Source organism: Petaurus breviceps, unplaced genomic scaffold (assembly GCF_028583685.1).
Source record: "Petaurus breviceps papuanus isolate PSGF00001 unplaced genomic scaffold, PetGlider_PUasm1.0 350, whole genome shotgun sequence".
In the NCBI taxonomy this organism is placed as follows: Eukaryota; Metazoa; Chordata; class Mammalia; order Diprotodontia; family Petauridae; genus Petaurus; species Petaurus breviceps.
In genome coordinates, this window is record NW_027186199.1 from 2029446 (window position 1) to 2045547 (window position 16102).

Sequence of the window (16102 nt, forward strand, 5' to 3'; positions counted from 1 at the left end):
CTTTCCTATTGTCAGTGGGGGTCTGGGCCTTCTGATTCCTAGGATATTTGGAGCAGAAAGTGATGTTCAAAATTGTTTAGAGGAGTGAGATTTGTCAGCATCACACAGTAGGAAAGTCAGAATTCAAATTCAGGTCCTCAGATTCCAAATTCAATGTTCCTTGCTTTATACTGTGTTGCCTTTCACTTAAGATACCCTAAGCTAAGAACTCTTTTTTGAACAGCTACACTATTTGGACAGCTAACTATTCCATGATCAATGGGTTGTCACTACAAAACCAACTGGTCAGTGAGGGTTCAAGGAATCTGATCCTGAAGGGTCTAGGGCACACAGGCTAAGTGAGGGTTTGGGGTTTGAGTTTCCCGGTCCATCAGCAAGGGGTTGAAGTGACTCCATATAAGGCAGTGCTGTGGGTGTAGGCCCAGCCCAGATACAGGACCCAACAAGTTGCTGTAAACACATTGTCAGATCCTGTCTCTGTGAAAGCTGCCTCTCTCGCTCTGTCTCTGTGTAGTTCTACCCTGGTTTGGCTAACCAGGCCTGTGGCCCATAAAGTCCCTGCTGCCATGTGTCAGCCTCTTAGTCAGCCTCTGAGGCCAGGCTGAGAGGAGGCAGCTTGGAGTCCTTATAAACTCTCCAACCCAGACTGGCCTAGCCCCAGCCTTCCTGGCCTGAGACACTGGGAAGGCTCTCAGGCTAGAAGTGCCGGCTGGAGGACCGGGAGGGTGCTTGGGGGAGAGGCAGACGGACCAGACAGGATACCGGCTGGCTGACAGGCAGGCAAGCAGGGGACCACGGCGGGGGGTAAACCTGAGGACTGGCCTATCCTGGCACTCACTTCTGAGAGTTTGTGCCATCCCCAGACACTAGCTTTGCTGGAGGCTGGTCAGAGATAACACTTTGGGAAATATGACCAGGCCCTCTGGGGTGTTGGGGAGTGAGAGGGGACTGTGACCAGTAGGGAAGGGCAGGTAGTCATTTTAGGGATAACAGCCTAAACTGGACACCATGTCTGGGAAGCGCGGTCGGTCCCGTAAACCCCGAACTAAGAGACAGGGTCGGGGTCGGAAGGGAGGTGGTGAGACAGGCTCTGTGGTTGAGACTAGGCCACTGGCCCCAGGGGGCCCCCAGGATGGGGCGGGTCAGGGAAAACACGTGATAGAGGAGATGGGTGAGATGGACAAGTCAGTTCCTGTGGGGCACCCTGGGCCAGTGGTCAGGACAGATTGCTCAGGGGCAATAGAGGTGGCAGAGGCTTCAACAGCAAGCCCAGAACTGGTGTTGGTCACAGCCATGGAGCTGGGGGGTTATGGGGCCAGCTGCCCTGACCCAGCCCTGGCCCAGGAAGTACTGAGACTCCAAGAGGTCCAGCTGTGTCTGGAGAGGGAACAGATCTTATTGGAGGACCGCCGGCGGCAGATTCAGCTGCAATTGCAGCTGGAGGAGCAACTGTGGAGGGAAGAACAGCTATGGCAAGAGGAACAGCGATGGCTTGAGCAGTTACAAGAGGAGCACGCATGGGTACGGATGGAGGGGATTGAGTTAGCCCTGGAGCTGGAGCAGCTAAGGACAGGTGGCTTTGAAGAGCAGGAGGAACAGGTGCATAGTCAGGTAAGTCATTGAGAGAACCAGGGCCTACAGCCAAGGGTACCACTGGAGATGGTGCATGGATTCAGTCAGTCACTGATCTTTTGGAGGGATGGATGAACCGCTGAGAGTCAGTACTCCTCAGACAGATTGGTCACTGACATCTCAATCAGTGGACGCTGGAGGGACTAGACAGGGAGAACTGTGTCCTCTTGGGGAGGGGAGTGGCTGGTCATTGAGTCTTTGGGATGGAATAGCTGTTGTGTATAAGAGGAATTGATTAGAAAAGGCAATAGAAAAGACAGATGGCTTTAATGGTATATTGGGCATTTGATGATATATCTGTCTTAGAAGGAGCTGGGGGATAGATCATATGATATTTAGAGAGGCAAGCAATTTGGGGGATGTGATAGAACACATTCTGGGCAATGGGTTGGCAAATATGTGATGGAACATGTTCTAGGAAGGGGCTGCTGAAAGACATGATGGAGCATGTTCTAAACAGGAGTGGGGAGAGCTGGCAAACATTTGATGGATCACGATCTGGGCAAGGGGGTTAGCAGCTGTATGATGGAGTGTGTTTAAGCAGAGATTTGGAGGACGTATGATGGCCCATGAAATGAAATGTGTTCTAGGCAGGAATCTGGAGAGATGACAAGCATGTATGACAGGCTATATTCTGGGCAGGGGTCTGTAGGGCCAGTGATGGAATCTTTTTTTAGGAAAAAGTCAAGAGGGGCTAGTAGACATACATAACGGGGAATGTTTTGGGAGAGTTTGCTAGCCAGGTGATGAATATGAAATGGCCACATTCAAATGGGCACATAGAAGACTAATGATCTGCGAGTTGGGTTTACAGGGCTGAGTATGGGAGAAAGGAGGATCTGCTATAGGGTCCCAGGTCAGCCTGAAGTAGGCAGATAATAATAAGAGGGAGGCATTAGGGGGGGAAGCAGTTTCTGTGGAGGGAATATGTATGTACCTGTGTGTTCAGATGATGCTATGTTAGGGACAGTGTATGTGTGTGTGTGTGTGTGTTTGGGGGGCAGTGCTCCCATCAGGAGAATGTTCCCAGGAGAAGCACAGATGCATGTCTGCATGTGTATATGGGGAAACATCTGTTTACTTGAAGTGCAGAGTATACACTTGTTTGTGTGTGACAGGAGAGACTGGGCCTGAGTTTGGTGAGTCAGGACTGATGGAGAGCAGAGAAAGCTCATGTTTCTAAGCATCCTTTTCTGCCCTACCCCCATGTCCCCTTAAGGGCTGGTTTCCTGGTTGATTTGTCCCCCTCCCTGGCATTTATTAGGTGCTTAGGGATCAGGGAAGCACGCCATGGCTGTACTCATTACTCTCATTAAGGAGGCTGGCCCTAGCCTCAGACTCAGCTGGGGCTATTTCAGGGACTCAGGTGTGAGGCTGGGCGGGTTTGGGGGGATGGGAAGTGTTGTTAAACAGTTGCTCTACTTCAACTCTCTGGGGGTGGGTTCTCCTGGGTTCTTTGATCCAGTATGGGGAATCCTGCATGACCTAGAGCCTTGGGACGTGGAATTGGAGGGAATGGAATGAGAATGGTTCAGAGTTGTGAGCAGTGTGAATTTCTGAGCCTGAAGAGATCAGTATATGCTTGCATAGATTAGACATGGATTAGTGGTAGTGACATGGATTGGTAAGTGCTGATAAATGGTAAGATTGAAGCATCTCTATGGGAGTAACCAAGGTTTGGAGATGGAGAGGATTAAGCTTTTTTAGATTAGTTTACAGTTTCACCAGCATCATTCTAGGGCAAGCCGGGGTCAGTCAAGAGTCTCTCAGAAATGAGAAAAATGTCTCAGGAGGTGGGGTGGAGCAAGCACACTGAACTCAGGATCTCTCAGGGTTCACTAGAGGTTTCTCTGGGATCACTCTGGGTTCTACTGGAATTGTTTATTCTGAGGACCAGAAGAGACAATATATTTAGCCTGATGCTGCTTTGTCCTTCTATAAGGGGTTTCCCAGGTAGGAATGAACTCTCTCTGAATCTCCTTCTCTGAATCTTATCCTTCAAGGGTCAGCTCTGGTGTCACCTTCTCCTGGAAGTCTTCCCTCATCTTCCTAGGTACTAGCACCTTCTCCCTCCTTAATTTCCCAGTCCTGGGCATCCTTCTTTCCATGTTGTATCTCTTGTACAGAATGTAAGGTCTTGAGGACAGAGCCGTTATATTTTTGTCTCTGTATCCTCAGAGCCAAGATCAGTGTCTTTGCAAAATAAATCTTAAAATGTGTAAGATGGGTTAAACTGAGACCGTTTACTCTGCCCTGGTTAGACATTTGAAGTACTGTGCTCACTTCTGGGTGCCATACTTTAGGAAGGGCATTGATAAGCAAGAGAGAGTAGAAGAAGGCAGCCAGGATGGGGCAGTATCTCCCATTCATCCCATGAGTAACAGCTGAAGGAACCTTCCATCTACTGTGTGTATCCTGTATGTACCAATTAATTTACATATAGTCTCTCCCCCTTAGAATGCAAACTCCTTGAGGGCAAGGACTGTCTTTTTTTATCTCCAGAGCTTAGTCTAGTGCTTGAACTCAGTAAGCTCTTCAGAAGTGCTTGTTGATTGAGTACACTTGGGAATGATTAGCCTAGGGAAGAGAAGACTTGGGAAGTCCTCAAAGTCCGAGTGCAGTTTTAACCCTTGGGACACCCTCTATATGAAGTTGTGCTAAATTATAGGAATATAGTTTTTAAATTGGAAGCAGCCTCAGATGTCATCTGATCCAACCCACTCATTTTTCAGAGAGAGAAACTGATCTAACTCAAGGTTCTATGGGTAATAAGTACTAAAGAGTCATGATTTGAACCTAAATCCTGACTTCAAGTGCAGTGCTCTTTCTAACATAATACCACCCCTTTCTTAAGTCTCTTCTCTGGTCTCAGTCTCTAACCCATTTTTGCTCTTACCTCCCCTCTCCAACAGAATAAATCCATACCTAGCCATGAATAGACCCACATCAAACATCACTTGATCTCATCACCAAATTCAAAACCAAAATCTCGACAAAAATCTTTTTAGTAGCCCATCATCTAACCCCCACTTCTCCCCTCTCCAACCCCCTCCCTCCCACAATGGTTACAGGAATGATACTATCTTGAACTCTAGGGGCAACACAGGTTTCTCTTTTGGCCACTTTTCCACTCCAAATTCAGGAATTAAGAAGATTACTCTGAAGATGGTTGGGGAGGAAGTAGGGTTTGAAAGGTCTTTCAGTAGGTCAGAAGTGGATTGTGAAGACAGAATCTGAGGGATACCCATTAGGTCTAGGTGGATTTGGAGGAGGTGTTGAAGGGAGTGTAAATGGTAAGTCTGAAGGTTATTCAACATGTCAGAAAAGGGTTGGCAGGGGTCTGAGGACTCAGTGAGTCAGATATAGATTTAGAGGGGGGTATGAAGACCCTCAATAGTCAGTGGAGAAGGTTAAAGGGCATATTGAATTGGGAAGGGGTATTAAGGAATCAGCCCTGGGACTATGGATGGTAGGACCCAGAAGGGGTTAGGGGAAAGGCCCATGAACTCACCAGCAGGTACCCTTGATTTAGGCCCAGGAGGAGGCTTTTTCACCTTCCGAGGTACTGTAGGAGATTTGCCCCCCCGATTTTTACCACTCATCCTCTTGTGACAAGGGGAGTTGACTGAGAGGGGAATCAGAAGGAAGAGACAGGCAGCAGAATGACTGGAGAGGGTACTAAGGATGGAGATTATTGAGGAAGATTCAAAAGAAAAAAAGATAGAGAAGAAGAACTCATAGGAGAGATGGTGAAGGAAAAGAAGAAGGGAGTATCAGAGGAAGGAGAGGTGAGGATAAATGAGAAAAGAATAGGAATGAATAAGTGAAAAGAGGGATCAAAGCAAAGGAGATGAATGAGGGGAGAATCAGAATATATTCATTCATTTTTTCAAACATTTATTAAGTGCCCACTATGTGCCAGGCAAGGTAGGTTTGAGGGAAGCAATCAGATAAGGGGTGGACTGGGGGAAATCAGAGGAAACAGGGAGAGGCAAAAGAAAGACAAGGGAAAGAGTGATTGAGGGGGAAATTAGAGGGACTAGGGAGGGGGTGACTGGGGAGGTGAGAAAATACAGGGAAAGGGTAACTGAGGGTACAGATAACTAAATCCAGCTCCAATTTTTCACCTGAGCTCCAGTCCCACATCAATTATTATACATTTCCAAATGAATGTTCCATAGATATCTCAAACTCAACACACCCCAAATGGAATTCATTATTTTTTCCCCTAAGCCCATTCCTCCTCTAAACTTCCCCACCACCATCCTTCTAGTTCCCCAGGTTCCTCTATACCCTTGGAGTCATTGCTTCCCTCTTTTTCACCCCTACTTCAATTTATCTAGTTAGCTGCCAAGTTTTGTCAATCTTAACTCCATAACACTTTTTTAAATGTACTTTTAGGTTTCAACATTCACTTCCACAAGATTGAGTTCCAGATTTTCTCCCCATCTCATAACACCTCTTGAATCTGTCCCCTTCTCCTCACTCACAGTGCCACCACACCTTAAATCAAGTCCTTATCTAGCCCAGATTCTGGAATATTCTATTGGTCTTTCTGCCTTCATTCTCTCCTGTCTGCAACCCATCCTTCACACAGCTGCTAAAATAGTACTCCTAAGACACATCTGAAGTCACTCCCCTGCTCTGTGGTTTCCTGTTGCCTATAGGACAAAATACAAACTCCTTACTCTGACATTTAAGACTCTAGATTGTCTGCATCCCAACTACCTCTCTCATTTCTATTCCCCTGCAAAACTGGACTCCATACTCCATCTCTCCACTCCTTGCATTTGTGAAAACTATTCCGCAGGCCAGAAATGAACTCCCTCCCAATTTCCTCCTCTGAATCTTAGTTTCCTTAAAGAGTCAACTTAGGTATCACCTTCTCCTGGAAGCCTTCCCTCATCTTCCTAGATGCTAGAACCCTTTCCCTCCTTAACTTTCCTTGTCCTGGGCATCCTTCTTTCCATGTTGTATCTGTTGTACAGAAAATAAAGTCTTGAGGGCAGAGCTATTTTATTTTTGTCTCTGTATCCTCAGTGCCAAGATCAGTGTCTTGCAAAATAAGACATTTAAAATGGGTAAGATGGGTTAAACTGAGACTCTTTACTCTGCCCTGTTTAAACATTTGAAATATTGTATTCATTTCTGGGTGCCATACTTTAGGAAGGGCATTGATAAGCAAGAGAGAGTAGAGGAAGCCAGGATGGGGAAGGGCCTCCCATTCATCCCATGAGTAATAGTTGAAGAACCTTCCATCTATTGTGTGTATCCTGTATGTATCAATTAATTTACATACGTCTCTGCCCTTAGAAAATAAACTCCTTGAGGGCAAGGACTGGCAATGTCTTTTTTTTTTTTATCTGCACAACTTAGTCTAGTGCTTGCACATAGTAATCTCTTAAGAACTGCTTGTTGATTGAGTGCACTTGGGAATGATTGGCCTAGGGAAGAGGTGGAGAGGGAAGTATAGTTGTCTATTCAGAAGTATTTGAAAGACTGTCACATGAAAGAAAGGCTAATATTTATAGCTCTTTTTGAGGTGGCAAATAATGGGAATCTGAGGGAGAATGGATGAATTGGAGAATGGATGAACAAGTTATGGTATATAAATGGGATGGAATACTTTTGTGTGGCAAGATAGGCTGGAGATTGTTTCAGAGAAACCTGGGAAGACCTATATGAAATGATGCATTGTAAACAGATCCAGGAGAATGACTTATAAACTGACAACAATTTATACATAAAGACAACTTTGAAAGAATTAAGAACTCTTATCAGTGACCAATCAAGATACCAGAGGACTAATGCTGAAACCAGCTACCAACTTCCTGACATAGGCGAAGGAGTTTAGAATGCGACAATTATTTTTGTTGCACATGGCCAACATGGAATTTTGTTTTTACTGACTATATGTTTTGTATTGGGTTTTGTTTTTCTTTAGTTCTCGTTGGCAGAGACTTCTGGGGTGGGGAGGGTTTAGAGTGGAAAGGAATATTTTTGTTGATTGAAAATATAAGATTAAAAGAAAGAGGGAAGAACTAAGAACAGTAGATGGAAGTTAGTGTTTCCCTATCCTTTAGGACAGAGGTTCTTAACCTTTTTTGTGTCATGGACAACTTCTCAAAGTGTTTTTAAAAGCATAAAATAAAATATACAGGATTATCAAGGAGAACAATTGTTGAAATACAATTATCAAAATAACAAGTTCACAAACTCCACATGAAGGACCCATGCTGTAAGATAAAAGACAAACACCCAGGATGTATTTAAAGTCTTCCACGACTGAGTTCTAGCCTTCCTTTCTGGGTTTATCATACATTACTCCTCTTTACAAACTATGCTCAGTCAGACTGGACTTGTGTACCCCCATAATGGTACTCATCTCCATGCAAATCTTGGTGTATAAACACACTTCCTCTTAAGTCTTAGAATCTTTAGCTTCCTTTAAGGTTTGGATTATCGGCTTTCCCCATAGGAATTTATTTCCCTAGTTGTTAATGCTCCTTCTCTCCCTTCTTCCTCCTCCTCCAATTATCATATATACTTATATTTATGTGTTATATTGCCCCCAGTAGACTCTAAGCTTCTTGAGGGCAGGGACCATCTTTTTAATTTTGTTTCTGTATCACCAACACCTAACTCAAAGTTTTGCACATAGCAGAAGCTTAACAAATGCTGGCTGGATGTGGACTGGGTGGCTGAGGAGAGAATCCGCGTAAGCAGGGAAGAACTAAAAGAGGTTCAGAGGAGGGCAGGTGATCAGAGGAAGGTAGTAGGGGACAATCACACTGGGACGAAAGGGGAGGGGAGGAGGTGACTGAAGTAGCGGGGATCAGAAGAGGTGGGGAGTGGGTAATTGGCAGTGTGGTCAGGGAGGAGAGAAGAGGGTGAGACTGAGGTGGGGAGGTCTAAGAGGCAGAGGAGGGGGTGACCAAGGCAGAGATGACTGAGGTAAGGGGGATCAGAAGAGGTGAGGAAGGAATCACTGAAGAGACTGCAGGAAGAGAGAGGGGTGTTCCAGGGGGCGTCAGAGGAGGAGAGGAGTGGGTGCTGTGAGAGTGAGACCGGGCAGGTCAGATGAGAAGGGGGTGAGGGAGGAGGGTCACAAGAGGTAAGGAGGGGGTGCAAGGTCGGAGAGAGAAGAGGGTGACCGAGGTGAATATCGGGGGCGAGGAAGGAGTAGCTGGGGAGGAGTCACAGGAGGACACGGCAAGGGAGGGTCAGAGGAAGAGAAGAGGGGATGGGACCAGAAGACATGAGGGAGTGACCAGGGGGAGACTGGAGCAGGGAGATCAGAGGAAGTGACTGAGGTGGGAGGCTCAGAAGAGGAAGAGGAGGGGGTGCCTGAGGAGAAGGGGGTATCGTGGGAGTACAGGACTGAGAAACAAGAAACACAAGGGCTGGGCGGGGAAGAGGTAGAACAGGTTTTCACAGAGAGGTCACTAGGACCCGTTTCCGGTTCCGGTCCCGCCCCTCCCCTCTTTTCCTCCTTCCCTCCCCAAATTTCGCACCTGGGCGGCGGCCCGCCCCGCCCCTCCCGCTGACGGCTGGGGCTGGTTTCCCGGCAACACCAGGCTCGTGGCCGCCTGCGCACTCTCGTGCTCTCAGATTCTGGGCGGGTATGGAGTGAGTGCGCGTGCCTGCGCGCGGCCCTGCAGGGCTCGGCATGACCACGAGGGGGCGCCCATAACCCGGTGGTGTGCTTGCCAATTCTGGTGGGGGGAGGTGGTTCTCTTTGAGTTCAACTTTTTTGAAGGTGGGGAGATCAGTAAGATCCTAAGTCTGGGGCCAACAGTTTGGAGGAACAGCACATTTGGGGGCCTTAATTTTGTGGGACAGTAATTCGAGGGGCCAGCCACTTGCACAGACTCAGGGTTTTACACGTGCTGCAGCAGTTTTAGCTTACCCTTATTTTAGAGGGACCATATTTTATAGGTTTGGTGGCTCAGAATACCAGGCCTGAAGTCTGGAAGACCCGAGTTCAAATCCAGCCGCAGACACTAGCTGTGTGACCCTCTACGAGTCACTCACCCCCGATTGCCTCAGTTTCCTCATTTATAAAATTAGCTGGAGAAGGAAATGGCAAACCACTCCCCATATCCTGGCCAAGAAGACCCGGAATGGGCTCCCGAGACAGTAAGGTCCTGGGTTTCCTTAAGTTCCTGAGCTCGGATCCTGAGTTGCCAGCTGCCTGTTGGCTATCTCCTCCTGGATGTCCTGTAGGCATCACAAACTCCAATCAGTTTGTTCTGCCCTAAATCTGTCCATCTCCACATTTTCTGTGGAAGGCATCATCATCCTTCTAGTTATACAGATTCCTTTGTACCCGAGGAGGCAACCTTGACTCTTTCCTTTCTTTTTCATACTATATAATCAGTTGCCAAGGTGTATGAATTCTGTCTACTTTTACACCATACCTTGCACATCTCAACTCTCTTGCCTCCTCCTACTTGGTCTCGGCTCTCTAACTCTGTCTTCCATTCAACTGTCAAACTGATATTGCTAAAGCATAGGTCTGACTGTGTTATTTCCTTGCTCAAGGACCTTCAGGCTCCCTATTGGCTCTTAGGTAAAGTGAAAACTCCTGTTTGGCATTTAAAGCCTTTAAAAACCTGACTCCAGCCTAACTTTCAAGGCTAATTATACATTATTCCATTTTACACAGTTAACATCCAGCCACGCCAGTGTGCCTGCTGTTCCCCATACTGAACCAACTTTGAGCCTTAGCTCAGGCATCGTCCTCTCCTCCCCAACCCTATACCTGGAACACTATCCTCACTCCTTTTAGAATGGTTCACATCGGGCACCACTTCCTGCGCCAGCCCTTTTCTGATGCAGTTATCAGTACATACTTTCCTCCCCCAAATATATTTTGTATGTGCATATGTTTTTCCATTAGTGGAATGCAATTTCCTTGAAGGTAAGGACTGCTTCATTTTTTTTTTTGTCTTTGGGATGCATTGCCTAGCACAGTGTCCAGCATAAAGTGGCTACTTAACTGAAGTGGATTGTGCTGGATTGAATTGTACCAAACTTACCTTTTCAGTCAGTGAACCACAAGTATTTATTAAGTGTTTGCTATGTATTAAACACTGTGCTAAGAGCTGGGGATGCCAGGAAAGACAAAAGACAGTCCTTGCCCATGAGAAGCTCATAGAGTAACAGGTGAGCTGATATGTAAATAAGTAGGTACATACAATATAGATAGTTAGATGGAAGATTGCTTGAGAGGGAAAGGAGCTAGCACCCATCGGGGTGGGAATGGGAAAGACTTTGTGCAGAAGGTGAGATGTGAGTTCAGTCTTGAAGGAAGGAAAATCAAGAGAGAGAAGTGAGGTTGCTGGGCAGAATATTCCAGCCATGGGAGATAACGAGGGTAAGGATGTTGAGAAGGGAGACAGAGGTCACTTGTAGTTGGACCATAGAGTGCATGGAGGGAAGTGAAATATAAAAAGACTAGAAAGGTAGGAAGGAACTAGGTTATGAAGAGCTTTATTTCTTTTCACTTTTTAAAAAAAATTATTTTCAGTTCCAAATTCTTTCCCTCCTCTCCAGCCCCTACCCCACCCATTGAGAAGACAAACTATTTTGTAATACTTATTATATATGTGAAGTCATGCAAAACATATTTAAAAAGTTTTAAAAGTTATATACAGTTTATATTTGATTCTAGAGGTAATAGGAAGCCATAGAACATTGGAGTTTATTGAGTAGGGGATGACAGAGTCAGACCTATGCTTTGGGAAAATCATTTTGGCAGTTGTGTGGAGGACAGATTGAGGTGGGGAGGAACTTGAGGGAAGGAAACCAGTTAGAAAGATATTGCAATAATCCAGGGAAGAGGTAATGTGGTCCTAATCTAGGGTTGCAACTATATGACTGGAGGGAAGGGAACCTATGTAAGAGATGTTTGGATAGAAAAGATTTGGCAAAGGACTGTGGGTATTTAGGGTGAGGGTGAGGAGTTAAGGATAACACAGAGGTAGAATGGAGGTACCCTAGATAGTAATAGGAAAGTTGGGAAGAGAAGAGGGTTTAGGGGGAATGATATAATAAATTCAGTTTTGGTCATTTGAATTTGAGATGCCCTTAGGATACTTAGCTTGAAATGTCCAAAAATGATATATAATTGCACAGGTCAGGAGAGAAATTAGGGCTGCATGTTTTGATCTGGGAATCATCTGCATCAAGATAATACTTGAATCTATGGGAGTTTATGAGATCACCATGTGAGATAGTATTGAGAAAAAAGAGAAGGCTCTAACAGATTGTTGGGGGACATGGCATCTATAGTTAGTGGGCATTACATGTGTGAAGAACTAACAAAGGAAACAGAAAAGCAGTTGGACAGATAGAAGAACCGAGGTAGAATAATGTCATTAAAGCCCATAAAGGAGAGAGTTTCCAGGTGATCAACAGTATCAAAGATAGCAAAGGTCAAGGAGGGTGAAGACAGAAAAAGTCATTAGATTTAGGAATTAAGAGATCATTAGTAACTTTGGAGAGGGTAGTTTCAGTGGGATGTTGAAGCTGGAAGTTGCAAAGGGCTTAGATGGGAGTGAGGGGAGAGAAAGTCAAAACACTGATTATAGACAACTTTCTTAAGGAGTTTATCCATGAAGGGAAGGGTGATGAGGGGATAGATAGGCTCAAGTGAAGACTTTTTAAGTATGGAAGATATGGGCATGTTTATAGGAACTAGGGGGAGCCAATGGATAAGAAACTGAAGAGAGTGGGGATAACAGTAGGGGCAATTTGCTGGAGAAGTAGGGAGGGAATGGTATGTATGCTTGTAGAGTGTTTGACCTTGGCAAGGAGAAAGGCTACCTCTTAATCTGAGAGAGGAGCAGAAGAAGAGACAGTGGTGACAGATGTCTGAATGATGAAATGGGGAAGAAAGGAGAAGAAGGAGTACTATGGGAGACTTGGGGAGAAATGGAAATGTTTAGAACAGCAACTGTGGAGTGTGGAATAACAAATGGATTAGGGAGGAATAGAATGTTTGCCTTGCTGCAGTGAGGACCCAGTTGAGATTAGATAATATAGTTAGTTTATCCCCTCATTTTCTCCATCTCCTTTCACCAATGCTGGATAGGAGTTAAGGAAGCAGGTAGTGAGTAATCTAGGATTGGGGCTTGTCAAAGTGTGATTGTCAACAGAATAAGACAGTAGTAGATTTGAGGGTGAAGGATAATGTAGAACAGATGTCTGTTCTTAACCTGGAGTCTGTGAATTTGCTTTTTTAAAAGTATGTTGATAATTGTATTTCAATATAATTTGTTTCCTTTGTAATCCTACATTTTTTATTTGATGCATTTAAAAATATTATTTTAAGAAGGGATTCATAGTCTTCCCCACACTGCCCAAGGGTCCAGGATATAGTTCAGATCCCTTGGTGGAGAGGATGTAGCGAACTCTCAGCTCCTGCCAGACTGGGGATACTTATAGCTCCTTCAGCTGGTGAGCCTGCCTCATATCTCCTTACTCTCTATCTCACATGCCCAGAAAGTGCCCCCTCCTCATCTCTGCCTTTCAGCTTTCTTGTCTTTCTTCAACATTCAGAACTGTGAAGCCATTTCAGATTCGAATCCCTTTCCCAGTTGTAGTACTCTCTTCTTTTTCAAATTAATTCCATTTCAAATTACTTTGTATCACACTCATTTGTATACAAAGTAGTTCAGAGGAGACAGGGAAGGGGTAGTTGAGGGGTTTTGGGAGTTTTATCTTTCCTCGGGGAAAGGACTGTCTTTATATTAACAGAAGTTAGTTTAGTGCCTTGCACATAGTAGGTGTCTAACAAATGTGTTTAATGGAATGAAATTTCATTTCTTTCCATTCCAGTGTGCAAACATTTACTAAATTCTCTCTCTCTCTCTTTTTTTTTTTTTTTGCTTTTTGGAGGGCAGTTGGGATTGTGACTTGCCCAAAGTCACACTGCTAGTGACTCCAGGGTTGGTGCTCTATTTATTGCACCACCTAGCTGCCCCTAACATTTACTAAATTTTTTACTGTGCATAAAGCACTGTGCCGGGCTTGGGGATTACTTTCCTGACTTTGCTCATGAAGGCTCCTATTGCCTGGAATACCCATTCTCCCTCTCTTCTACTGAATTCTCTTCTATTTAAAGCTCACTTTAAATAAAAGTTATCTCTAGAAAGCCTTCCCTGATTCTCCCAGTTGAGAACAGCCTTTCCTAGGACACCCCCCCCCCCCCAGAGCATTTTGTATCACAGCTCTCAAGGCATTTTTGATGTAATATAGTGTATTAATATAGTTGTCCTGACAGCCTCCTGTAAAATTGTAATCTCTAGGTGAACAGGGATAGTGTTTTTGAAGCTCAGAGCTCAGTTAAATTGGTTAACAGGAGATGAAGGCTTTACTGTTCATATTCCACAATGGCCCCAGTGATTTATAAGCCCTCTTTGACGGATCTGTGGGGTGAGGAGAGAGGTGGGAGGCAGTTCTAGGGTTAGGGGGCCTGTAAGTTTAAGGGGTTCACAGTTAGGGGTAGTTCTTCCTGTCCTGGAGAGGCAGGTCCTGACCTGGGGAAGGCTCTAAGGGGAGCCTTGTCTGTCGGTGAGGACCTTTCCTCCCCATACCCTGATCTCTGCCCCAAGTGAGGTCCCGGTCCTCAGAGGGATGGCCATGGAAGGGAGCAGGGAGAGGAGGGAAGTGAGGGAGCTCCGGGGTTTGTGTGTCTCCCTCTCGGCCGGGGTGGGGCCTTCCTCCCCGCCCCCCCAGAGGTGCTGCCCGGGCAGGCCGGGCAGGCAAAGAGGGGGCTGGGCAGGGCTGGGCCGGGGGAGGGAGCGTGTGAATCAGTCCGTGGGGCAGGGAGGCAGGGAGCGGCTGCGGGGTGGGGTGCGGGTGCGGAGGGGACAGCCTGGGCCGGCACCAGGTCACTGGTCACCTCCGGAGAGCCCTGGGCCCGCACCTGGCCAGGTAAGGTTTCTCCTGCCTACCTTCCTTCCTGAAACTGCGGGGGCAGGGTTAGGTCAGGCTTGAGTCCCAGCACCCTAGGGAGAGCTAGGTGGAGAGGAGACAGTAGGGGTGGGAGGTAAGGGGAGGTAGTGAGCCGGATACCTAGATCCAGACTTTGGAGGGTGTGTGTGTGTGTGTGTGTGTGTGTGTGTGTGAGAGAGAGAGAGAGAGAAAGAGAGAGAGACAGAGAGAGAGAGAGAGAGAGACAGAGAGAGACAGTGAGTGTGAGAGCCTTCAAGTGCTCTGAAGGGTGAGGAATCAGGGCTCTGAGATTTGCCTTGTAAGTACGATATGTGAATCCCTCTGGGTGTGTCTGTGAAAGTGAGTGTGAAAAGACAGGGCTATGGGGGGCTGGGGTTGTGAGGAACACCCTGGCCTGGTTCCCTATCTTACTAGCCTTTCCCTCCTTCGCCTGCTTTTTTTGGGGGGATAGTTTAGGACAGTTTTGGGTACCCAGTGCCCCCTTCTCCCTTGATTCCTCCCACCCATTTCCTTCGAAGGCAGGTCTATCCTCTCAGCCCTTCCGAGCCTGCCTAGTCTATGGGAAGCAGAGAATGGAGAGGGCAGGATTCTAGGTAGGGGGAAGTGGTGTCCCTGGAGGGGGGAGCCTGAAGATCAGAGTGAGGTCAGAATGATCTGGGATCTGGGAATCAGGCCCTGGGCAGGTTTGGGCGAGGCGAGCTTTAGGAGGAGGGCTTAGTGACTCCTGGCTCTCCTTTCCTGGGGCCAGGAAAGAAATTCCAGCGTTGTGGTACTGGGAGGAGCCTTGGGGGGTCAGGGAGTGTAATCCCCTCTCTCTTTGAACCCGGGAGCAAATTGAGGCCTAAAGTGGCTTGAGTGTCAGGTACAGTTGGGGGAGGGGTGTGAAGCACCTAGGGGACGATACTTGCCGTAGGGAATTCCGCAAATCAGTTGCCAAAAAGAGACTAGAACCTGGGTCTGCTGACAGTTAGGACTGGGGGCAGTTATTATCTGCAATTCACTAAAGTTAACTGATCGTTTCTGTCTGTGACCCCATTTCCTCTCTATGGCCCTTATGTGCTTTCTGAGCTCTACTTCTTGTCTGGGACTTACTTTGTATGGCCCCAACAACCAAGATAAAGAATTTGTTTCATCTCTGTGTCCCCCCACTAATGTGAACTGATTTCCTATTTGAGGTCCCATTGGGTCCTATCTGGGTCCCACATCCATTATATGAACCCATTTCGTCTCTGTCTCCTTTCCTGTTTAGGGTTCAGCTTTTCTTCGATGGACCCAATTTTTTTTTTCTGTGAGCCCTTCTGGAAAGGGCTGCCCCACTTCCTATCAGTCCTGCTTCCTGTCTCTGCCCCCTATATCCTAGCTAAACTCCCCTGTTTTCCATCTATGTCCTCTACATTCAAATTAAACACTCCTGCTTCTTGCCTGTGCCCCTAGTTCCTATATAAACACCCCTACTTCCTGTCTGTGCCCCCATTTCCTACATAAACACCCCCACTTCCTGTCTGTG

The 16102-nt window shown here is 46.5% G+C and overlaps 1 protein-coding gene across 3 annotated transcripts in view; it reads left to right on the forward strand.

Annotated features, from left to right (window-relative positions):
- The first annotated feature begins 460 nt into the window (after positions 1-460).
- The window catches only part of FAM83H (family with sequence similarity 83 member H), a 41372-nt gene continuing 25730 nt past the window's right edge, over positions 461-16102 (forward strand). Inside the window, exon 1 of one of the 3 annotated variants that reach the window (XM_069097082.1) lies at positions 461-1611. In XM_069097082.1, the coding sequence (XP_068953183.1) occupies positions 1009-1611 (603 nt within the window). In that variant the 5' untranslated portion in view covers positions 461-1008. Of the gene's footprint in view, positions 1612-14416; positions 14575-14751; positions 14894-16102 lie in introns of those variants that run through there. The other 2 variants (XM_069097085.1, XM_069097086.1) reach the window with 2 other exon arrangements.